Raw genomic sequence first — 25,959 nt, forward strand, 5'->3', positions numbered from 1 at the left:
GGTAAATCATGTTGGGATCAAGGAGAATGTTCTCCCTATCCTCGGTCTGTGGAAGAACAGTGGAAGTGGACTCTTGATCAGGTGGTGAGTGGCATGAAAGAAGAGGACAGGGAGAGAGAATTGGATGCAATAAAAAAGTTGTGGAAGAAAGCTCGGAAGCAATAGATACTTCCCCCTCCAGAGGTGAAGGTTAATTTAGCTGAAGCATTGTGTAAGTGGGAGTCAGAAATTCACACTAGATTACAAGATCATTTGGATAATCCAAAATTAGGTTTTATAGCAGGAAAATCATGGAAAAAACAGGGTAAGGAGTTGGAAGATAAGCGTCGAAGGATACATGTTGTGGCTGTGACATATGCAGCGGTGCACTATTGCAGATCTAGGGGGGTTACACGAGTGCCCAATGTGGAGAAGCCTCCATTAGAAGATCCAAACCAGACACTGACACTTAACACCACTCTTTACCCATCATTACCTACTACCTCTTCCTTACCCCCATATCAATTGCCAGTTTTGACTACTAATAGTGGTCAGTTAGATGTGGACAGAGATGAACAAATACAGGAGTTACGTGAGACAGTGTGGGAACTTTGGAGACAGATTAGAATGATCAAACAGGGACAGGGAGAGGTTGGAGATAAGTTCGGAAAAAATGAATTTAGAGAGGAAGCTCAGGTGGTTTGCCCTAAAATCTCCCAACAAACTACATTTAAAAAACAGGGCAGTCAAAAATCTGCATTAAACGTCTTCAAAACATCTAGCAATCAAACAAAACAAGTGAAAAGAGCTGATCTCTCAGGAGGATTGGCGCTACGCGAAAAGCTGTATAAGCCCAGCCAGTCATATGCGCCATTCAATCTTTCAACAGCCAGTCGTGTCGCCGATCCAATCTTTCAACAGCCAATCATATGCGCCATTTAATCTTTCAACAGCCAATCATATGCGCCATTCAATCTTTCGACAGCCAATCATATGCGCCATTCAATCTTTCGACAGCCAATCATCTGCGCGATTCAATCTTTCGACGTCCCGCCTTAAATTAAACTGCGGTCTCAATCTGTGGAAAAGTCAATCGATCCTCGAGTTGATTTATTATTTAAAAATCTGCCCGCTGTTTATTCCGGACATCATCCGTGGATTTTGACAAGGGGGGTAGCAGTCGTGGGGGGTGGGGGGTGGGGGTAGCAGTAGTGGGGGGTGGGGGTTAATAACACAGACATAACAATGTTAGATTTGGGGATGTTTAAGGTACCTAGTGTGTTTTTTCTTTTTTATTGCAGGCAACATTAGAGAATGCTGGAAAGAAAAATATTAAAATCCTTAAACAACACTACTTAAAGAGCACTTATTTCATTACTTTGGGCAAAACTGCCGCAATAACAACATACGACATTGACACTTTCGACTTTATTTTGGTTGTGTGTGATTTTCTGGGAGGACTGTAGTGTTTGATTTCATATTAAAAACATTGGCTTAACTTCAACCTGGATCGGTTGGGCTCTGTCAGTGGGTCATGAAGATAAATGGTCTGTTCCTCACCTGAAGAATGGCATTACATGTATCAGGAGGTAATATTATTCTGGGTTTTGTAATCTTCAACTAACCAAAACACCCTAACGTAGTTTATTGCTTTAAAATACAGATCCCACAGGCACTAACGGCACTAATCAAGCACAGTGGTGAAGTTTCAATAAAATAACTGTTTGATGATAATTACCATCCATTAAAGACAATTGTTGATATGAATTAGTGTTAATAGTAGTCGCAGTATTAATCTCACACTCTTTTGATAATTTAATTTACATGTGCTAGTACTGGGCAAATGATGATTTCTTGATGGTTTCTGTGACTCTTCAGCTTCCTGCTGCTGCTGCTGCCTCAACATGCATTGTTGGCCAGAGCACATCTGCATCCACTGGTGATTCGGCAGTGTCAAGTCCTGCACACTCGTTCTCTGTGGTAAATGAAGCCTCCAAATCATTTTCTTGCAATTATTTAATTCAGTCTAACATACGTATGCCTGACTGACTCATTGTATGTGCTGTATTTTTCAGATACCCTCTGTTGTTCCAGAAACAACCCATGCAGGTGACACATCAGTCACCCTTCCTCCTCCGCAGAGAAGTCCAGTCAGCTCTACTGATGTCTCCACTGCTCCAATAAAGTCGAGGATAAATATTTCAATGGTAAATTTAACATACTGATATTAATTTCTAGTCAAAGTTACTTACTCCAAATGTTCTTCAAGCATAAAAACATCTTATGACATAGCGATGCAACGTTTTGCCTCTAATTTCCAAGGCTTTTGATTTTGATATATGTTTTATGAGTTTGATATATGTTATTTTAAGTTTGAAAGATCAAGGTTTGGTGGAAAACATGTGAGAGCTGCAAAGCCAAACCTGAACGTTTCCAGAAAACCTTCCCAGGTGAATATAAGAACATATTATGAAGTTTGGCATGTACATACAAATGTATGACAGTAGCAAATAATAACATGTACAATAACATGTCACATCTATATAACCCCATAGGTACCAGTGACTGCATCGGGACATGAGGGTCCTGGGGCAGCTTCAGCCATCTACCCATCTCCTGATCCTGTCCCATTGCCAAAGCAGCCTCATCAACCTTCCCCATCTCGTCCAACTGTTTCTGCATCCCCAGACACCTTCCTTGCTCCCCCATTACCACCATCTGTGCAGCGACCAGCACCTGCTCAGCCTGTGACGGATCATACTGTTGTGAGCAACCTGGTAAAAACAGTCAACATCAATAGATAAAAGTGATGATACTTTTGTTTTGCCTTAAACTATTGCATGGGATGAGTCTTAAAAGGCAGGTCTCCTTGTTTTGCTGTACTTTAACAGAACCCCTTTCAGCCAGAGCATTCTGCTGCTCTCCCACTGCTGTGGCCAAAGACAATGCCACAGCAGGACCACAAGTGGGTGTCATCAGCTTTGTTCAGGGTTGGTTCAGGTGGAAAGTTGGAGTTGCGTGACCAGCTTCAGCTGTGGTATTACCCTCCACAGTCATCTCTGGTGTACCACCAGGCTCCAACCCCTTGCCGTTTCTTCGCACAGTCTCTGCTGCTGTGGATGCCGTACAGGCTATGGAAGGTACGGCTGCTCTGCTTAAAGCCAGCATGTAATGGGCATCCACTGGCCAGCGGTGGTCTTCACAGGAGAGTGCGCCAGGTCCTTGATGTCGACCGCTATTACAACTTGGTCACAGAGACCCTGATATGCACCAAGTGCAGAACTAGCCACTTGTCATGGAGTCAGGCAATTCTCCAGCAGCTGGACCTGGAACACCGCTCAGAGTTTAGGGTCATCCTGACACGCAGGTACACGACACAAATACATACATATGCACTCACTACACATATTTACACATCAAAATGTAGTTTGGAGAAAGAGAAAATATTTTTTTTTCCTTTTTAAAGATATGCCTGTGACATCAGAGTGATCCGTCAGCTGCGTGAGCGTGGCCTGGGGAACAGTCCATCAAGGATTATTCTCCAGTTAAAGGAGAACCACAGCGAGGAGTGGCTCCAGCGGGTTGCTCGGTACACAGCACAGTGTGCAGCTTTCATGGATGCCTCTAGACTGCTGCAACCACATTTCCAGGAGCCCCCAGTATCAGCGGTGTTACCAAGCTATAAGTGGCTCCTTGTTGTGTACAGTCAAGATATCCTGAACAGGCTGGAGGATATTAAGGCTAAGATAACTTCAGTCTATGGATGCATTTTAAAAATGGACTCTACTAAGACGGTTAGAATTTGAATAGCTCTCATCTTCCAAATAATATACACTCAATCTTTACATAAATGTTCTGACGGTTTTTGAATTTTCAGATCACCAAGAAGCTCAGTGGAACTGCCAAGGGCACTGCCCGGTGGCTGACTTCTGTGGGGAACGAAATGGGTCAGGTACTCATTAGTGTCCTAACAGCCAGTGAGGGTCCAGCATTGGATCTTATGGCTGCAGGCCATGAACTATTAGCTATTTAAAAGAACGAGTTCTAAAATGCTTAACAGAATTGCAAAAAATGAAAGTGACATTATGGATGGATTCAGAATGAAAAACTAAATGCACCAACATGACTTCCTCAGGTACCAGAGCGCAGGTATGGATCCTCCTGTTGCACTTTATGTGGACAACGGCTGCTGTAAAGAGGTGGGCGAGACCAAGATCAAGGCCAAATTTGGGCGGTGGCCAAATTTGATTGTCCGTCTAGACATTTGGCATTTCATGCGTCGTTTGGCAGTGGGATGTACTACTGATGCACATCAGCTGTACCCCACCTTCATGGCACGCATGTCAGCCTGCATATTTGAGTGGGATGCAACAGATGTGGCGGAGCTCAGAAGGGCCAAGAAGGCACAACTGTTGCAGGAGGGCTGGCCCGCTCTCTCTGACCAGGAGTTGGACAAACATATTACAAAAGATGAGCTTGCGCTGCACTGCAGGAGACGGACCCGTGGAGAGGAGACATCCATCCAACTCCTTGATCAGCTTCTTACGGAGCTCATGACTGGCAAGGGGAATGATGCACTGGGTGTTCCTCTTCTAGACACTGTTAGGATGCAGCACATCTGGCGCATCCAAAGGCGGCATGTGAGGTGCATCCAGGACCCTCCTGGCTTGGCTTTATACACGGAGACTGGGAGCACTAGAAAGGGAGGAGTGGTATTAAAAACATTCCGCTGTGCCAGGGGTTCCACGTCTCTGGAATCGTTTCACTGCCATTTGAATCGATTCATTCCAGGTTTGTGCTAAATGTTCATGATCACTCTTTATAATGAGAATTCAGGCCAGGGGATTTAATGGTGTTTTGCTTTTAAAGTTGTTGGCCTATGAGCCACAGTGATTTGGGGTTCTGACTAACTATTACCTTATAAATAGTGTTCTCTGTGTGTAACTCTTCACTTTTTCTCATTTATCAGGAATCTCTTACACTTTACTTCCTTTACTTGTTTCTCAAGGGAACAGTGCGAACCTGCTGAACTACCAAATCTACCTTTTGGAAGGACTCAGTCGCTGGAATCAAGACCGGGCCACTGCTGCTGTCACATCTGAACCTTCAACTTTGCGCACGTACACAGGTGAGTTGGTTCATTGTGTGAACAGCAACTACGAGAAGGTGTTTGGCAGGAAACTTATTCCAGGGTTTTCACCACCTGCAAAATACACAGGTAGTGTCAAAAGTGCCTGTGTGCATTGTTTTTATTTGAGTTTGGGATGGTTCTGTTATTCAAAATTTCCCAATTTAATATTTGTCAGGAGAACTCATTGGGGTGCAGTACTTGCTGAGGCAGAATAATGAACCTCTACAAGACATGCACCCCAATTCTGAGGAGACATCCCAGTTGATGGAGGACTTAGATGTTGAGGAGCCAAAAGATCCAGATGAGGGATTTGAGGATTTTTTGGGAAGTGAAGCAACAATTGTGGATCTGATGGTTTCTAATCCCATCAAAGAAATCTACCCTCCTCCAGCTGTTCTTTGTCCTTCAGCAGTGCCTCCACCACCTTCAGCAGTGCCTCCTCCACCTTCAGCAGTGCCTCCTCCACCTTCAGCAGTGCCTCCTCCACCTTCAGCAGTGCCTCCACCACCTTCAGCAGTGCTTCCTCCACCTTCAGCAGTGCCTCCTCCACCTTCAGCCGTGCAGTCATCTACAGTTTTGCTTCAGCCCCAGCTTCCTTCTTCCATGTCCTCTTCACAACAGGATGTAAGTGATAAATAAATAAATTCTCAGTCGATCTATAGATCACCTTCCAACTTCCCCAACTATTCTATCCTGCCTGCTCCCCGGTGAATCCTGTCTGCTGTCTATTCCTGATAATAAAGCTGTGTTCCGTCGAACTCTGGTGTCGCATTTGGGTTCTCGTCGGGTCCCTGACATCTGTCTGTCTGCAAGAATTTAAGTAGTGACAAGGAAATTGTGATGCCACAGAACCTAAATATCAGTTTTTATTTTCCAGGCTGTAGACAACCGCAACATTCCTGGAATGGACCGAGTAGATGAACTGGCTGAATACTTGGTGGAGCTACGAGAGCAGACAGGATTGACCCTGAACAATCAGCAAGTTAGCACCATTCTGGGTTTGTGGCAGAGTCTTGTCAAATTTGACAAAGACAGGATTGTGTATGCTGCAAGGCATCAGGACCGGTTGCTAACTGGACGCTTCAGGTCTCCTAAAAAGAAGGCTGTGTTCACTCCTGGGGTGGAAAGCACAAAACGGTGTGTTCTTGGCTCAAGTGGTTCACCAGCTCAGTGGCCAAACTGCTGTCGCCTCATAGAGACCATCTTCGTGAGGCTGTGCAACATTCACACGAGCCCCAAAAAAAGAGGACAACACAGCATATCTCGATGGTCTCTAATTTTACAGGACTACAAAAAGATCCGGCAGCTGGTTCTGTGCAATGGGACGCTAATGGAGCAGACAACCCTTCAACTTGTTGTAGTGAACCAGACCACCCTAATGCAGTGGTATAACCAACGGCTGAAGGGTCAGGAGGTGTCTGTTCTTTTGCAAGGTGTGCAACTGCCAGTCGCACGGCCAGTGGCAGCTGACCCATTGCCCTGTGCAAAAACAAAACCTATTTCTCTGCCACAGTACCAACACCAGCCCCCAGCTTACCAGCTGCACACCTACAATATGCCAGCAAATACAGCTGGACAGGCAAAACCGAGGGTACGGCGAATTGATCCTGCAGTTGCCTCCAGTGGACCATCAGCCACCCTCTTTCAGTCCTCGGTCACACAAGCTCCAGATTCCTCAGCTCCCAACAGAGAGAGGCCCATTCTGCCGAAGTTTGTAGTGCCGCAGTTTGTTTTGTTACCACAGCTGACCATTGCCTCTGATAACACTTCTCCTGCTCCAGAGCCCCATGTTTCCACTGTCTCGGATGGGAAACAAAAAAGAAAATATAACCGGACGGTCACTGCTAATTCTTGTAGAGCTTGCGGACAGTTCAGGACGGTGGAGACTGGCCACAGCCAGTATAAAGGAAAAATATACTGTCCAAACACTGAGGCCCTCACCAAAGAACAGTGGCTGAAGCAGATGAGGCAGTAATGTGATCTTGTTACTTTTAATATACCGTATTTTCACGACTATAAGGCGCACCTAAAAGCCTAGAATTTTCTAAAAAATCTACGGTGCGCCTTTTAACCCGGAGCGCCTTTTGTATGGATTACGGTAATATTGGTTAATCGCGGCTACCGTAGTCAGTAGGCGTGGCCGAGGTAACAGCAGTAAATTCAGTCCCAAACCATTTCTGTCTGTAAAGACCCCAAAATGGCTCCTCGCAAGAGACGCGCTTTTGACGCAGAGTTCAAACTGAAGGCTATCAGTCACGCAGTTGAACACGGAAATAGAGCAGCGGCAAGAGGATTTAACGTGAACGAATCAATGGTGCGGAAGTGGAGGAAGCAACAAGACGACCTGCGCCAGGTAAAGAAGACTCAACGGAGCTTCCGAGGAAACAAAGCAAGAAGTGGATTAACAAAGGAACTCCAGCCGCTAGATATTAGTGTCAACGGGGCATTCGAAGCTAGACTGCGAACTGCGTGGGAGCGGTGGATGACGAACGGCGAACACACGTTCACCAAGACGGGGAGACGGCGCCGAGCGTCATACGTCACTATCTGCCAGTGGATCGTAAATGCCTGGGCATCGACCGTGGTCCGAGCTTTCGGGAAGGCAGGGATTGTCACTGAAATGCCAGACAACACCAGCGACACCGACCTTGATGACGACTTTGACGAGACGGAGCCGGCCATGTTGGACGCCGTATTCGCACAACTGTTCAATTCAGACACCGAAGAAGAAGAATTCGAGGGATTCCTGGATGAGGAATGAACTGATAAAGTGATCTTTACGTGTTTCTTTTGTGTGTTTACAACTTAACAAGGCTGGTCATACTGTGAATATGGACATTACCGTTTGAACAACGTTGTTATATTGCTATTGCTATCGCTTTGCACTACTTCGAGAGTTCGAGTTACCGTATATTGTGTTTGCACTAACGTTTGATTTACCGCAACGGTACTACGTGATAAAAATGTTGCACTAAATCGAAGATTTATTAAACTCCACTTGTGATAAAAAATGTTGCACTGCCTGTTATAACTCGCTGTTATTAAACGAACTGTGTTACGCGAAAACACTACGTCACTCGGGAAAAAAAATAAAACAGCTGTTTATTCGTTTTGGGAGTGAATAGAGTTGTGAGAACGACGGTTTGTATTCTATTAATAAAGTTTGACTGACTTATCTGGCTGTTTTATTGACATTCCTTTTAGCGCAGCTCGATCTAGTGAACGCGTCATGAAACCACAGGCACTACGCAGTTTCTATGCTATGCGCCTTATAACACGGAGAGCCCTGTGTATGAAAATATTTCTAAAATAGGCTGTTAATTGAAGGTGCGCCCTATAATACGGCGCGCCTTATGGTTGTGAAAATACGGTACTTATCCCTGTGGGCTGTTCTGCCCTTTGAGTTCCACTGCAAGTTTTACATCCTATTTCATAGTTGTATTAAGTTTACAATTGTACATACATATTCTCTTTGTTATAAATTAAAAGTTTTACAAACCATTCCTACAAAAATAATTCTATCATTTTTGGGTCCGGGTGGGATTCGAACTTCTGTCTTTCCTTCTCTTCTTCCCCCTTTTTTCCCCTTTTTTCCCCTTCTTCCCCATCTTATACAGATGATTGTTCCCAGGGAGGAGAAGGCAAGACTGATTTATGGCAGTGATAAAGAGGAGAGCGAGAGTAAGACAGACACCCTCAAACTTCCAGCTACATTTATTGGGGAATTGGAACTTCCCCAATAAATGTTGGAACAGAGCCTGTTGAACCTCAGACAGAATTATATGAAAAAGATCCAGGTTCAAGTATGGAAAATTATGAATCAGAATCAGGGGAAGAGAGTGAGTGTGAGTATAGAGGTGTACCGTTGACAGGGGCCATAAACAATGAGGAGGTTGGTCAAACAGGAATACACACGAGGAGTAAGGGGCCCGTTTCAGGAATGCCGCAGCTACAGGCCCCTCTGATACAGAAAAGAGGAGGACAGGAACCAGTATATGTTCCATTTGCTATCACAGACATTAATTGTTTGGTGGATAAGATGCCCCCACCTGCAGAGGGAGGCGGCAAGTGGATGTCCAGCCTTTTTAGCTTAACACGGAACATGCAGCTGGCGATGGGAGACTTTAGAGGAATCTTAGGGAGACAAGTGTCTCTCTGGGATTTGGATAAGGTCGAGGTAGCAGTAGGTATTAAAGACAGACCTAACGCTGCACGTTTTGGCCCTTGTGCAACCAGGGTTGGTGAAGCTATGAGACAGATATTTCCAGTATCTCCAGGAGCAATGCAGAACTTAAGATTTAAGTGGGAGGAAAGTGAGTCGGCACATGGGTTCCTTATGAGGTGTAAAGAGGAATGGATGTGTGCCACAGGGTGCCATCCTGGCTCAGATAATCTACACACCACTTTGTTCCATCAGGCAATAATTTTAGGACTTCCACAGTCAGTGAAAGAAGCCATGGAAGGAAATCCTGACCTTCCAGGCAGTACGGCGGATGTCTGGGAGAGACATCTTTCACACCACATCAACACATTTAAAGTTAAACAACATGGAAAGAAAGAGGAGGTGATGACAGCCCAGGAACAGCTCCTAAAAATGCAGTTAGATGAAGCACTGAAAAAAAGCTTAATGATAAACAAAAGGAAGAGAAACAGATGGTTCAGCAGTTTTCTCGGCAGGTGCAGTCAGATCAGTTAGGTCCGCAACAAGATTTTGCTCCGATAAACCCGTATTGGGTCAGTCCTAGAGGAGGCATGCGTGGGAGACGTGGCGGGCAGGGATACGGCTTGATAGGTGGGTACTTAGGCCGAGATCAGTGTCACGCCTGCAAAGGGTATGGTCATTGGCAAAGGGACTGTCCATATCACAACTACCCGGAGGTACCAGGCAGTGTTCCACCATCTCATGGAATTTATCACCGGAGCCGATCTCATCTGACACCGTCGAGCTTGTGGGGTTCTCAGGGAGACCGGAGAGACTGCCGTTTTTGGTGCCATTAATGACTCGTTTTGCCGGACAGACTGTGTTGCACTCTTTTTTGATTTCACCACATTGCCCTATCAACCTGTTGGGACGAGATCTCCTGGTGAGGACAGGAGCAGCTATTCTGTGTGGAGACAAAGGTCTGGTGGTGCAATTTCCTAATGGACTGAAACTAAACTGCTGTATTTCACACCAAGGTGTGAAGGGACAAATGCTGATGAGTCCGACACCCTCTCCAGAACAGGGGGTGTGGGCGGACATTTATTGGGAGAACTTGAGCCAGAGACCTCACCTGGTGTCGGTGTTGTGGCATTGTTTCAGAGCTGGAGGTCCTGGTTGTCGATGCTAAGTCCTTTTGCCCCGCCATTTGATCCCTATCATGTCACCCTATTTTACGACCGTGAGAATAATGAGGTGTATCAGGATGCATTTAGAGAAAAGTTATAGGGAATTTTCTGGATGATTACATCACCGTGTTTGTGTGTTGGGCCTGAAGGTGTGGCTGCGCATGTTGACTTTACTGCTGAACAGAATGAGTGGTATGAGAGACTGTAAAGGAAATGTTGTCATTTCTGGGTCTCGCAAGCTATAGTAGACATTTTATTTCTACATATTCAGAAAAGACTACGCCCCTATGTGCAATGGTGAATGAACAGGGAACACGTAATTTGACAGCCCAGCTAACATGGACAACTGAGGGAGAGAAAGCATTCATTACTCTTAAACAGGCACTCACTACAGCTGTAAATTTGGCAGTTCCGGAATACAATGATACTTTCTTTTTGGATGTTTCTGAAGGAGAACATACAGTAAATGGTGTTCTCTTTCAGAAAAAAGGGGGTTTAAGGAAAGTATTAATGTATGCAAGTATAATGCTGGACCCCATTGAAAACAGGCAGCCACCACGTGTAAGACATGTAGCAGGGGTAGCAAAACTTTTACAAAAAACAGCACATTTAGTGATGGGTTATGCTCTGACAGTTCTTACAACACATAGTGTGGTATCACTGGTTAGCTCAGCAGCATTCACCATGACCTCACTTAGGCAGACCAGGATGGACAAGATTTTAACTGCACCACACATAACATACACTCATGAAGGGATAAATATGGCAGATGGTATGGGAGAGGGTGAACCACACAGATGTGAGGAGAAAGTGAAGAAAGGTGAAAGAATCAGAGTAGACCTCAAGGCGGAGCCGTTAAAGGATCCAGATGAAATACTAATCACAGACGGCTGTTGTTTCAGACACACACAGGAGGGGCTGAAAGCTGCCTATGCAATAGTTAGAAAATCAGAAGAGGACTTTGAGGAAGTGGAAACAGGAAAGATAACAGGTAAAGAGCCAGCACAACTTGCAGAATTGAAGGCAGTTATTAGAGCATTAGAAATATCAAAGGGAAAGAGAGTGACCATCAATACAGATTCAGCGTATGTAGTGGGAGCTATCCAGGTAGAACGTTGTCAATGGTTGCGGGCAGGTTTTAACACAGCATCAGGCTCTCTTGAAAAATGAGGCAGATATGAGGCAACTGACACAGGCACTCATGGAACCAGCGGAGGTCACAGTCGTAAAATGCAAAGGTCACAGCAAGGAGAACTCTTTAGAGGGAAAAAGGTAATGAGGCGGCCGATCAGGCAGCAAAGAAGGCGGCGGGTTATAAACTAAGTTACAATTTGTTGTTGTTACAGAAAACAGTTCACGAAATCCTTCCAAGATACAGCAGGGAAAGACTTAGTTGTGATCAAGAAGATGCTTCTCCACATGAAAAAACAGTTTGGAAGGAAAAGGGGGGCTGTGAAAGTTGAAGGAATTTGGCGGGGCCCAGACGGCAGACCCATTCTCCCGCCCGATCTGTTAGATGCCGTTCTGGAAGAGGCCCACAGCCTGACACACTGCGGGAAACCACAAATGATGCAGAGAATGTTCAATATGCACACAATTTAATGTAAAATCAACAATTCGAACACATGAGGGCAAGTTTCCGTGGCAGGGCAAGGAAAATGATAGATTTCACCGATATGATAGACCCAGTCAATGGGTTCCGATACCTCTTGGTGGCAGTGGATGCATACACTGGCTGCCCAGAGGCGGTTCCCGTGGAAGTAGAAGATGCAAAAAGTTTTATAGCTATTAAATTTTTTATTAATCCGACACACGGTTTCCCCAAACAAATTAGGTCTGATAATAGAACTCATTTTAAGAAGAAAGATTTACAAGAAGTAAAGAAGGTGTTAGGCAAAGGTAGAAAGAATGAATCAAACACTGAAGAGCAAAATTGGCAAGATATGTGCTCACAGTGGAATGAAATGGACACAGGCGCTTCCAATAGCCTTGATGTCAGTAAGAAGCTCTGTTAAGCTCCCGAACAGGATTCACCCCCTTTGAGCTCGAGTGGGGTGTTCTCTTTCTGGGACCAGGAGCAGAAAATTCATAGGCCAGCCCAGCACTTTTATGAAATATAAATCTTATTTTGTTCAACTAAAAATGACTTTCTCAGTTTTCTCCCAACAGGCAACCTCTGTAACAACAGTCAGTGAGGATCCAGGAACTCAACACACAGCTGACTGGGTTCTTCTGAGAGTCATCAAGTGAAAGTGGTCAGAGCACAGGTGGACTGGTTCCTTTGTTGCAGAGTGAACATCACATATTAACCCTAACATTGGTATCACTGGAATCAATGTACCCCAGCAGGTAATTCACAGAGAATGCTTGGACAGATCCAGGAACATCTAAAGAAGATGGCACCATGATTAAACTTCTATTATTCTTGATTACAGCAAAGGGAGCGGTCAATGAATTGTTAGTATTGGCCTAGCGTAGGCTAGGCCAAAAGGGGGATTGAAGAGAATTGTCTTTATTTTATTATCATGTGTTGTACCATATGTTTCTGTTTTCTGTTATAAGCACTTTAGAAGTTAGGAATAGTAGAATGTTTAATCAGTGGAATAAAGATAAGCAGTCAGTTGACCCTTCCTTGACATGAATGTTGTTTAGACAGTTGGAGCCAGGAGGAGACAGTCAGAAGGAAAGTGGTAGACCCCCATCGTAAAACGTGACAGAATAGTTTACTGGTGTGGATAAGTTCCTCGGCAGGAATGACCTCTGACCTGGCTATCTGAGAAGAAAATGGAGAAGAAGGACTGCACCAACACCAAATGAGGCGGGAAGAAGAAGATGAGGTCATCCAAGAAGAAGGACTGGATTGGACTGAATTAGCATCAATAATTTACATATATTGTTCTATAAAAGACTGGGCCAAGGGATAGTTAGGCGGTCAGACTTCATGCCCTGACAATTGACTCTGTTGTTTGTAGGGTTATGAACTGGCCCAGAGCTCTGTAATATTTGTATCTTGAAATAATTTTATTGTAAATACATTTTGAAATTGGCATTTGTTTACTTGAAGTCTTCATTTAAAGAACACGCGGATTGGCAGTGACACACAAGAGGTATTGCAATCCAACAGTTCTTGTCTTTTCTGAATGTCTATGACAACACTCCTGAATCTCTCTCTCAGTCTGTAGGGGAGATTTGCAATGATTGTGCGCATGTTGGCAGCATTTTCCATCTCGTCTAAGTACTCAAGGTCTTCCAGTGCGTTACTGCAGCTTGTGAGAAAGAGGGCGTATGACTCGAGTGCCTTGCTGTCATCTATTTTTATGAAGGGCCAGTTTAAAGCTTTGTCCAGATAAGCCATGGATATCTTGTATTTATCCCCAAAGCGTTCTTTCAAAAGTCTCTTGGCTTCAGGATAGCCCTGTTGTGGGTCCATGTGAAAGCAACTGCGCACTAAGTCATTAGGCTGTCCAATGGTGTGTCGTTCTAAATAGTAAAGACGATCTTTGCTATTTTCAGTCTTGCTCTCTACGTTATGTTCAAAAGCACTCATGAAGAGACAATATTCTTTTGGATCTCCCTTGAAAACAGGAATTTTCTGTGGTGGCAATCTAGAGAGCTTCTGTTGCCTTATTAGGCTTTCAGTGATGTCGTTTTGGTGTTGCATGACGGTAACCAGATTATCTGTACTCACAGAACTGTCCACAGGGTATACGGGAGCTTGTATGACATGGTCACATGCATCTCTTCTTGTTGTGTGGCTATGCTGACCACCACTGTTACGACTTGTACTGTAGTTGACATCACACCTTGCTGCAGTAAAGGTTAGAACATTCACTTTATTTCCTTCGGTTCTGTCAGACGCTTCTGAGCCTTCATATTTTTTTAAACACGGCCAGTTGCAGCTGCGGCGAGCCCGGCTTGTAGCTCTAACTCTTCTTTTTCAGCCTTGAGCTGTAGCTCTAACTCTAAAGCTTGTTGCTCTAAAGCCTGTCTCCTCTTCAATATAGCTGACTTGGCTAACAGAGCAGCTCTTCCTAGCTCCAGCTTTAAGCGTTCTGAACGAGCTGACGATGTTGCTGAAGCAGCAATGACAGACTTGGCCCTTTTAGATTTCTTGGATGTGACTGACACACTATCTTCAGGTTTTATCTCATCATTAAGCCTGTTAGCTTCCTTTTGGCGTAGCTTAGCCGCATGTGTCCATGAATTCACCTCTTGCACAAAGTCTGTGTGCTCTCTAATTCTTGGCTCGAACCAGTCCCTTTGATCTGTGTTCATATTCTCTTCACATCCAGCCTGGCAAAATTGGTCTTTAACCTGCTCATTTATTTCACTGAAATCCTTTAGCAGTTCTTCGTATTTGGTCAACAGTTCCTTTTCAATGTTTTCTGCATTCACATCATCATCCATTAAAGCATACAGTTCGTTCCTTTTCTTTGTAAGTTGGCCCAGTATAGCTCTTCTTGTGGCTATTTTCATTTTGCAAATTATATTCCAATTATGTTCTATGCAGTCTTAAAGGAGAAGCACAAATTTTATCAACAGATACGAAATCACATAACAACATGAATTCAATTAGACATTTTAACCCTTTTAACCATTATAAAGTTATAAATAAAATGATTAACTATTAAATCTCTGTGTGCTTATATTATTGAATTATGCATTTTCTTAACACATTTTAATAATATGAACTGCATAACCATGAACTGTACTTCCGCCTCTACATGGTATTCTCAGTGTGGTTGGTGTTCTCACAAGTGACATTTCTCCTCTGGTGGTGATGTCTTTGGAGAGGTATGTAGCTGTGTGCTACCCCCTGAGGCACGCTGCTGTCATCACCATCGGAAACACAGGGCTGATGATATTTGTTATTTGGGCTTTTAGTTTGCTAAGTGGTCTCATTCAAGTTAGTTTGGTAGATTATCCAGAAATGGAGAGCCTGCAGATGGAAGTATATTGCTCAAGTATAACTCTGTTTGTTGGTCCCCTGTCCCCATGATACCTATGACAGAGCGTACACCTGCCTTCTGTTTGCATCAGCTGGGGTGGCCATTGCTTTCTCCTACATCGGTGTGACTGTAGCAGCCAGGTTAGCTTCCACAGACAAGACTTCATCTCAGAAAGCTTGTAACACAATACTGCTGCATCTTGTACAGCTCGGACTCAGTTTGTCCTCCACTGTGTTTAAACCGATACTTGCACCATTGTCGAGAATTGTAACAAGGATAGTGCTTGTCAGTTTGCAAAATGTTTTATATGTGTGTTTTTTTATCCTTCCCAGATGTCTCAGTGCCCTCATTTATGGCATAAGAGATGAAGAGAATTTCTTGTTAGCATCTTTTATCTTATTAGCATGTGTTATACTATATGTTTTTGTTTTATGTTACAGTTAGTTTAGAAGTTAGGGATAGTATATAATCTTTAGTCGGAATAAGCATAAGCAAGTCAGTTGACCCTTCCTTGACATGGATGCCGTTTAGACAGTTGGAGCCAGGATGAGATACTCAGACAGGAAGTGGTAGACCCCCATCGTAAAACGTGCCAGCATAGTTTACTGGTGATTGATAAGTTCCTCGGCAGGAATGAACTCTGACCTGGCCATCTGGGAAGATAATGGAGAAGAAGGACTGCACCAACACCAAATGAGGCTGGAAGAAGAAGATGAGGTCATCCAAGAAGAAGGACTGGATTGGACTGAATTAGCATCAATAATGTACATATGTCTTTCTATAAAAGACTGGGTCAAGGGATAGTTAGGTTATCAGACTTCATGCCCTGACAATTGACTCTGTTGTTTGCAGGGTTATGAACTGGCCCGGAGCTCTGTTGTATTTGTATCTTGAATTGATTCTATTTGTTAAATACATTTTGAAATTGGCATTTGTTTACTTGAAGTCTTCATTTAAAGAACACGCGGATTGGCAGTGACACACGAGAGGTAATGCAATCCAACAGAGATCAACTAATCAGACCTGTCCTCTTTTACTATCTCTGCTGCCGACTCACGATCTCAGTCTTTCCAGCTCAAGGTCAAATATAGGTCAAATATATATATAAAGGTCAAATATATATATATATATATGTGTGTGTGTATATATGTGTGTGTGTGTGTGTGTATGTATGTATATATACATATGTATGTATGTATGTATATATATATACACACACGTATGTATGTATGTATGTATGTATGTATGTATGTATGTATGTATGTATGTATGTAGTTATTGTTATCAGAGCAGCTGACTGTATTTGTGTAAGAATTAATTAAGAAGAATTTGAATAATGTTTTTATGTGTCGCTGATTAGGTGTTCAAACATTTATGCATTTATACTGTATATTAAAAGGAAAATATTATGAAAACAACTGTTTTGTATCTGAAGACAACATCACTATCCTACACCTTTCTTTGTGATGGACATGCTAAAACCTTCAGACTATTAGGCTGTGCATATTGGGCCCAAGCATAATTTTTCTTGCTAGAATTGCATCCTCTGAAAAACATTCTACCAGAAGATTGAGTCATGTGGCCACCTCCTTCTCCTTTATTAATGTGACTTGCAGAAAAGTTGGCATCAAGTCAGGTAAAGCTTCGCTTCAAAAACCTGCTGCTGCTGCAACTGGTACCACTGGGCCTCAATTTGTCATCTACTGTGTACAAATTAATACTTGCATCAAGAGTTTTTCGAACAGTGTTCGTCTGCATTAAAAGTCTGGTATATGTATGTTTTTGTCTTTGCCAGTGCACGTGATGCATGCCAACTACGGGTCCAATTATAAGCCAAAATACATAACATTTCCTCCCCTCTTAAAGCAAACGTCCTATATGAAACACATTAAAAAAAAATAATGCATTCCCCTTAGCTATGAGTACCATATAACCCCATAACATAGTTCACTCAGCATTACACTATTAACAGGAGCACACGAAAGTAAAGAATTTTTTTCATATATATTACTTCTGAACTATTATGTAGGGATGAGGGTAGACTACCTCAAACCCCAGACTGTACCCAAGGGGATTATTCTGCCCCTGGTGGTTTGGGTCAGTGTCTAAACTATACTACAAATCCAGTCATACAGGAGGTCGCCACTCTCTTGCTGGATATCGGCACCCTGCAGGAACATCAGTTTTCTTGTCCATGTGTGGTACAGTGTCTCTAGAAGCTAATGCCACAACAGGTGCCTCTGCTTCATTTCCAGCAGCATCTGCAGCAGGCGTAACTGTCTCTGGAACGGTGGACTGCTGCACCTGTGTGTGTGTGTGTGTGTGTGTGTGTGTGTGTGTGTGTGTGTGTGTGTGTGTGTGTGAAAACTGGTGGTGGATCAAGTACATCCAATGAACGTTCTGGAGACAACTCTGATGAAACAGGTGAAGTCGTCAGCAGTTGATCATTTGTCTGGACAGTGTAGGAAACTGGTCCGGTCTGGGCAATGACAGTAGCTGGAATCTATTTCAGTCCTCCACTGTAGTTCTTTGCCAACACCGTTTCACCGGATGTGAAAACTCTGTCCTTAGACCGCCATTCTCTGCATTGTACCTGTTTCTCCTGCTGACCTTGAACTGTCTCCCTCAGTGTCGTGGGCTTCAGAAGGTCAAGTGCTCTTCGATTTGTTTGACATGCAACTTAACAGTAATGTCCTTCATGCTACCTAACTCATCACGAATGATCTGGTCATGTTTTTCCAGTATCGACTGCAACTGTGTCGAATGAGTTGATAGCTTCCGTACCTCCTGCCAGTCAAGACAGATTTTCCTTAACCAGGTGCGCCCCATGATGGCGGTAAGGTTATCCCTGGTGACGTAGACGGGAAGTGTCTCTGACCGACCGTTACAGTGCACCAGTACATCCGTCATCCCTTTCATTTGCACTGGGTGTCCAGTATAGGCTCTGAAAACCGTGTCTGAAGGTCGTAACTGAAGGTGCTTCAGGCATTTCTTGTAGATTTTGAAAGACACAATGGACGCCTTTGACCCCGTGTCAATTTGCATTTTTACAGAATGTCCCTCCAGCTCAGCATTAATCCAAAACCCATCTGACCTTTCATCCACACTCAACACTTTCACTGTGTTAATCTTAGCAGACAATTCCTCTTCTGAGGAATCACTGTCCTCCATTTGACTTTTAACTGTGTGAACATGTCTTTTCTTTTTGAACTTTGCATTGTCCTTTTTGTTTTCAGCCTTTGGGCCTCTTCCTGCACCATTTTTGTTTCTGCATGCTCGTTCCACGTGACCCTTCCTCCCACAGCTTCGGCAGGTCATTTCCTTACACCAGCATGTAGAAGCTAAGTGGCCAGACTTGCCACATCGAAAACATGGGCCTTGAGGGTTTGAGTTGGTAGTGCCAACTTTGTGCACCCTCCCTGTGGCGTGCAGCTGCTGGACCTCTTTAGATGCCATTTCCATAGTGACACTAATATTAATGGCTTTCTCAAGGTCAAATCACGTTCAGTGAGAAGTTTCTTCTGAATTGCCTCATTTCTTAATCCACACACAAGTTTGTCTCTTAATGAATCATTTAGGACATTTCCAAATTCACAATGTACAGCTAATTTACGTAAAGCTGCCACAAACATGACGACAGACTCCCCCTCTTCCTGACTGCGTCCGTGAAACCTGAACCGTTCCGCGATGACCAGAGGTTTGGGCGAAAAATGTGCCGTGAGCGTGTCCACAATTTGCTCGTAAGTTTTACTTCCTTGCTTATCAGGTTGTAGAAGATTTCGAAGCAAATCAAAAGTCTTTGGTCCGATCACACTCAAAAAAGTGGGCACTAGCTTGACATCATCAATTTCGTTCGCTGCCACAAAATAAGCAAAACGCTCCGTGTACGAGTTCCATTGCTCAAAGCCATCATCAAAGGGGCCAATCGAGCTGATAACTCCAGCCATCTTTTCCAAGCTCCTGGTTACGGCACCGCTCCCTTTCACTTTTAATTGACTCCCCTTGTCCACTCACGTGTAGTCTCAGATAGACGTCCACTGGTCCACTCCTCCCGTCGAAAGCTGGCTGCGCCGATGTGTGAACAACTCCATCGGGGAGAAAAAAAAAAAAACCTGACAAGGAAGACAAATAAAAATCTCATTATCATTATCTGAATAAGACTCACCGATCAGTTCCACTTCAGCGTTTATTTTGTGAAAGCTCTACCAATACATGAAGACGGTATCATAGCCCATGCGTCTACAATCCACCCGCATATGGTGGCATAACTTGCCCGCCGCTGTCTCATAGTCTTTGTGTTCGCGTTCCGTCATCCAGCGCTCTGTCCGTTTCCATGGCAGCTGAGAACCACTGTGAACGACGACTCATCGTACCCCGTTGTGCGTATCGCCACCGTGCTGGTCCCTTTTTTCTCCACTGTGTGGGTCAAAGGGATGTCAGAAGTCAGAGCGATCTCATCCATGTTGGTGATGTGGCTGGGCGCGGTTATCTTGTCGCGGCAGTAGGTGCGGAAGATGGCCACCCTCTCCTGATAATCCGCGGGCAGCCACTGCGCAACAGTTGTCCTTGCGCATATGGAGAGATGCCGCTGCCTCATAAAGCGAAAACACTAAGATTGCTCGATTGCCATTTTCAGCTGCATATTCGATGGCCTGTAGTTTAAAGTAAGCCTCATACGCGTCTCACTTGACCGGCGCCATTTTAGGGGATCCTTATGCGTAGGTGTGCCGCTAATCGATTGGCGGAGCGTTTACCGTAGTGCACCTACCAAAGGCACACAGCAGATTTTGGAACTCAGTCCACACACACACACACAAGGCGCACCATATAAGGCGCACCGTCGAAAATCTCAGTGTTTTAGGTGCGCCTTATAGTCATGAAAATACGGTAGTTCCCTGCACTACGCTGCCTCCCTGCCCAGATTGTTCCACATGACTCTCCAGTGTTAGGCAGTCCTACCTGCCTGTTTTCCTGGGTCCGACCCTGCCTGTTTCTGACGACTCTGCTTTGCCTGTTCCCCGGAATATCCTGTCTGCCTTCGGTTCCTGATAATAAAGCTGTGTTCAACCCAACTCTGGTGTCGCTCTTGGGTTCTCATCCGCTGCCTGACATACCTGAATTAAAAGGAAAAAGAAAAGCTGGCCATGCTCCTCTATGGAGCAAAGCGCCCCAAGGGCCCATTTATTTATAAAAGTTTCAACACAATCTATTAACAGAAAATAGGACCGTTCCACTCTCAGTTGAGCTTTCACCATTTTCTCCAGCATGGCTACTGGCTCCACGACCGTCACACCATTCATCGTATTTCTGCAGGTTAGCCAAATGGGTAACTGAGCAGAGGCAGAGAGAAAATTGATCAGAGTGTGGACTAGCTTCAGTTTTAACCTATATTTTGGTGCAAAAATAAATAAACTGAAAGAAAAAAACCTCCCCAAAACCCTCAACCCATCCCTGTAAAAGATCAAACAGTGCAGTGAAATGCCTATATTCAACAAAAAGGTGCTCTTGAGATTGCACCTGTGAGCAAAAAACACATTCTTCCCCCAGTTCTGGATGAAGATGTGTCCTGTACCTGTTTCTGGTTATTATTCCATGTATGACCCTCCACTGGAGGTCAGTGGTCTGCTTTTCAATAGGCAGCTTATAGAGGCACCTCCACCTGCCCTTTGGGGAGACATCTGGACCAAAGACCTTGGTTCACCTCGACTCCCTGTATCCCGACAGCGAGGCCAGGTTCAAAAGCTTGATACAGACCCGATAAAGAGTTTGTTTAGACTTTATCCTTGTTCTGTGTGGGTGCAGCGATGAGTCCCTGGCTATCAGCAGGTGACCCAATGCCAGCCTCATGAAGACAGGTACTAAGTCTGGCAGACTGCAACATTTGAGTGCGGAGTGAGCAAGCCGTTAAAGAACAGTGGCTCCTCAAACACCCAGAGACCTGGGATCGCATCTGCTGTCCATTTAACCTTAAGGATCTTCCAGGTCTGCAGCACTGAAGAGTAGAAAGTGCAGTGGCCAGTGATATCACCACCGCCTTGATCAAGGAGGAAGAGCTGCTTGTCATAACTCAGCTGGCCACAACTCCTCAGCAGCAGCCGAGCTGTGTCCAGCCAGCTGGGGCCACAATTATAAAGCATCCTCTTAGCCTAGTTCAATTGGAAGGATGCCATCTTTGCCGCAATGTCCACTAGCCCCTGACCTCCCTCCTCCACAGGCAGATAGAGGACTGCATCTCTCACCCAATGCTGGTTAGACTAGAAGAAGATCACAATGGTCCTTTGAAACTCTTCTATCCAGCCTCTAGGTGGTGTCACTGCCAAAGCTTTAAGGCGACCAAGTTATTGGCAATCAGAACTCTTCCCCTATATGACAGCTGGGGCACCAGCCATTTCCACTTAATCAATCTTTATTTATTTATATAGCGTCTTATACAATCAAAATTGTTTCAAGGCGCTTTCCAGAATCCCAGGGCCTAACCCCAGACAAGCAACAGTGGCAAGGAAAAACTCCCCTTTAACAGGAAGAACCCTTGAGCAGGACCAGGCTCATGTAGGGGGACCCTCCTGCTGATGGCCGGCTGGGTAAAGAGAGAGGAGAGGAGAGGAGAGGCACAGAAACACACACAAAAATACAGCCCCAGCAGCCTTGGCCTATAACAGCATAGCTAAGATGTGACCTAACGATTAGACGACCCCCTAAGTATGGTAATTTGTCTATCTAAGATAGTAACTGGAACTACAGAATTAGTAACAATAAGCTTTTTCAAAGAGGTAGGTTTTAAGGCTGATCTTAAAAGTAGCGATGGAGTCAGCCTCCCGTACCTGGACAGGGAGCTGGTTCCATAGCAGGGGGGCCTGGTAGCTAAATGCTTGGCCCCCCATTCTACTCCTAGAAACTCTGGGAACCACAAGTAAACCAGCATTCTGAGAGCGGAGCGGTCTATTGGGCTGATAAGGTATCACTAGCTCCTCCAGGTAGGATGGAGCTAGGCCTCTGAGGACCTTGTAGGGCAAAAGAAGGGTTTTAAAAATTATTCTAAATTTCATAAGCAGCCAATGAAGAGACACCAGTACAGGAGTTATGTGATCTGTTTTGTCAATACCTGTCAGAACTCTTACCTGCGGCATTTTGGATCACCTGGAGGCTTCCTAAAGAGTTGTTTGGACACCCTGATAATAAAGAATTACAATAGTCCACCCTGGAAGTAACAAATGCATGAATTAACTTTTCAGCATCATAACTTTCTGATACTTGTGATGTTCCTCAGGTGAAAAAAGGCACTACTAGAGACTATTTTAATGTGGGAGTTGAAGGAGAGATTTTGATCAAAAGTTACTCCAAGATTCCTCACAGAGAGACTAGATGTTAATGAGATACCATCAAGAGTGATCATGTGAGCTAATCTATCCCTGAGAGGTTGACGACCAAACACCATGACCTCAGTTTTTCCTGAGTTAAGGAGGAAATTTGAAGACATCCAGGACTTTATGTCTTTAAGACAGGTCTGGAGCTTCACTAACTTTTCTGTCTCCTCTGGTTTAATGGATAAATAAAGCTGAGTGTCATCAGCATAACAATGAAAATTTATTCCATGCTGCCAAATAATGTTCCCTAAGGGAAGCATGTACAAGGTGAAGAGGATTGGTCCAAGTACAGAACCTTGAGGAACTCCATGGCTAGCCCTGGTATCTATCAGATAAATATGATCTAAACCAGTCTAGTGCTGTCCCTTTAATCCCAATCACATGTTCCAGTCTATGTAACAGGATGCTGTGATCAACTGTATCAAAAGCAGCACTGAGATCCAGCAGAACCAGCATAGAGACCAGTCCATGATCTGAAGCTATAAGAAGATCATTAGTAACTTTAAGAAGTGCCGTTTCTGTGCTGTGATGAGCGCTAAAGCCTGACTGAAACATCTCAAACAGGCTGTTCCTCTGCAGGTGCTCCAGTAATTGAGTCACCATCACCTTCTCAAGAACTTGGCCAATATCCAACCCAGGTGAGCAGACAGGAACCAGAAACACTGAGGCAGAAGTCGTGGTCAGTGACGGAAGGCTGGTGAGTTTACCGGGAGACAGGCGGTGCAGGCAGTTCAGAGGCAAACAGGTTCGGAAACAGGAGGTCAGGCAGGTAAGAAGTGCTGGAGAGTCTTGCATGGAAATGCTGAAGAACAATCTGGCAAGGAGTGAGAGTGCAGGGGAGGCTTATAAGCAGGGCTGATTGGGAATAAGCTGCAGCTGTGCTTGCAGGTGAGTGGAGTTGAGCTGATGGGGTGGGAGTGGCTGGCAGGTAGAGTGGAGCAGAGGCAGGGAGAGTGGAAAATTACTGAGGCAGAGGGACAGGAGGGAACTGGGGGAATGGAGCTGTGACAGAGGGGTTGGTGGTCTGCTGACAGTGGTCCTGGAAGCAGTGTCTGTGCTGTTGCTGTCCTTCTCGAAGCGTGCGTATAGGTTATTAAGCTCATTCAGGAAGGTGGTGTCCATGGCTGTGGGGGGGGACTTGTTGGGTTTGTAGACTGTAATGGCCTGGATGCCTTGCCACAAATGCCTCAGGTCAGAGTTGGAAAAGTTACCCTCTATCTTGCATTTGTAAGTGTGCTTGGCCTTTTTGATGCCCTCCTCAGATTAGCCCTGGCTGTGCTGTAGGCCTCCCCTGATCTGAAGGCAGTGTTACGCGCCCTCAGCAGGAGACACACCTCCTTGCTCATCCATAGCTTCCGATTGGGGTACGTGGTGATCTGCTTTGTGGTTGTGATGCTGTCTATGATGGTGGTGATGTGGTCCAGAACAGAAGAGGTGAGATTGTCAATATCAATGGGTGTGCCACAACTGGCCTGGGGAGTTAACATACTCCAGTCTATGTGTTGAAACCTATCCTGGAGTACAGAGTCTGCCCCTGCCGGCCACACCTTGATGGTCTTCACTGATGGCCTGACACGGTTGATGAGGGGTGAATATTTGGGGGTGAGGAACAAAGAAAGGTGGTCTGATTGTCCTATGTGGGGGAGGGGTGTTGCCTTATAGGCACCAGCCATTTTTTTGTAAACATGGTCCAGGATTTTGCTCCCTCTTCTATTGCAAAAAACATGTTGGTGGAATTTGGGGAGCACTGTTCTTAAGTTTGTGTAGTTGAAATCACCCACAACAATAAATGCAGTCTCCATTTGGCCGGTTTGTTGTTGGCTAATGGCCGCGTGAAGTTCGGTTGTTATGAGTGTAGCTTTAGCATCCAGGGTGAAGTCAGTGGTGCACTCAAAATCCCCACCTACAACTAAATGATCCTGCAAATAATTTCTCGAAACCAAAACCTTTTCAAGTAAAATAAACAAAAGCACCCTCTCGTTCCAATAATTGTGAGCATAAATATTAACAAAACAAAACACAGTGTCCTCTATCTTTGCTCTGACCACTAAGAGTCAACCCTGAACAACCTCTGTGACGGTCAGGATGGCAGCATTTAAAGATGTTCTAAAGAAGATGGAGACACCTGCACTAACGCTGGTGCCATGGCTGACAAAGTGAGGTCCTTGCCACCATAGAGCCCAGTCTATCTCATCTGCAGCATTTGTGTGTGTCTCCTGCAGAAACGGTACATCAATCTTTTTCTGTGCTGCCACTTCAAAGATCAGAGCTCTCTTCTGTCCATCCCTCCTACTGTTGATATTCAACGTCCCTATAGTGATGTTCTGCATAGAGCTGTTAAATAGAACAGATGAAACAGTGAGGAGGAACAGCAGGAACACAGATGAAGAATGTTATGGGCAGTGAGGCCTGGACCCAGATGCAGAGTAGAAATGGCTCTTTATTGATAACAAAAGGTGCAAGACGAAGGAATCAATCAAAGTAGCAACGGAAACAACTCTAGCAAAGTAACAACAGAAAATCTACGAACTGAAAATCACCATAAAGGTAGTGATGGGCAAATGATACCGAGGCTTCGGAGCTTGTGTCACTCTTCCCAAAGCGGAGTGATTCGAAACACTGTGTCGGAGCTTGTATCAAAACACCAGTGTCACGTGACCGATGACGTTCGCTGTTTCGCTTCGCGCTTCATTGCTTCAAAATGTTTTGAAGCCTTTCAATGGCTCAGCCTTTCAGTGTGTGTCATTGGCTCATGGCGTTTCACTGCATTCTGAGACAGATTTGAGTGGTTTGATGGCATATCAGCTATATAAGATGCATTAATATTCTTCAAAATTGTTGGGTTGTGAGGAGACAGAGATTTGGAGAGTGAGAGTTAGAGTATTTTGGCAAGTTTCATGACGAGTACCACCAATAAGCGACGTTCTAGAGTTTGTGAGGACAAATAACTTTTCTGCTTCTGTGAAAAATCATTCCAAATCAAACATATGACAAATGACACACCATTATCTTTAAAGGTTTTCCTTAAAAACACTTCACTCACACAAAAATAATGTTTCTGAATTCAAACACCATGATGATTTGCAAAGTAGGAAGGATCTCTAATCCTGTTAAGGACTTTTAGTAGTTTTTAAATAAATCTCAAAGTGTTCAATGAACCCTTAACCAACACTGAACCCTTAATATAATTTGCATTTATTTTTTGGGT

General features: G+C 44.5%; 2 protein-coding genes and 1 pseudogene across 2 annotated transcripts; all 3 read left to right on the forward strand.

The window, feature by feature from the left end:
* Positions 1 to 21,217, forward strand: part of LOC101066838 (odorant receptor 131-2-like) — a 43,549-nt pseudogene extending 22,332 nt beyond the window's left edge.
* On the forward strand, positions 2,196 to 3,982 carry LOC115252785 (uncharacterized). Its single transcript, XM_029848913.1, has 6 exons — positions 2,196 to 2,429; positions 2,535 to 2,756; positions 2,871 to 3,346; positions 3,446 to 3,466; positions 3,577 to 3,773; positions 3,857 to 3,982. Exons 1-5 carry the CDS (start codon positions 2,319 to 2,321, stop codon positions 3,605 to 3,607), a joined length of 861 nt encoding a protein of 286 aa, XP_029704773.1. The 5' UTR covers positions 2,196 to 2,318; the 3' UTR covers positions 3,608 to 3,773; positions 3,857 to 3,982.
* Positions 5,697 to 7,094, forward strand: LOC115252784 (uncharacterized). The gene is made up of 2 exons (XM_029848912.1): positions 5,697 to 5,734; positions 5,988 to 7,094. Exons 1-2 carry the CDS (start codon positions 5,714 to 5,716, stop codon positions 7,083 to 7,085), a joined length of 1,119 nt encoding a protein of 372 aa, XP_029704772.1. The 5' UTR covers positions 5,697 to 5,713; the 3' UTR covers positions 7,086 to 7,094.
* Positions 21,218 to 25,959: the final 4,742 nt, after the last annotated feature.

The sequence above is a fragment of the Takifugu rubripes genome, chromosome 15 (assembly GCF_901000725.2).
Source record: "Takifugu rubripes chromosome 15, fTakRub1.2, whole genome shotgun sequence".
Lineage (NCBI taxonomy): Eukaryota > Metazoa > Chordata > Actinopteri > Tetraodontiformes > Tetraodontidae > Takifugu > Takifugu rubripes.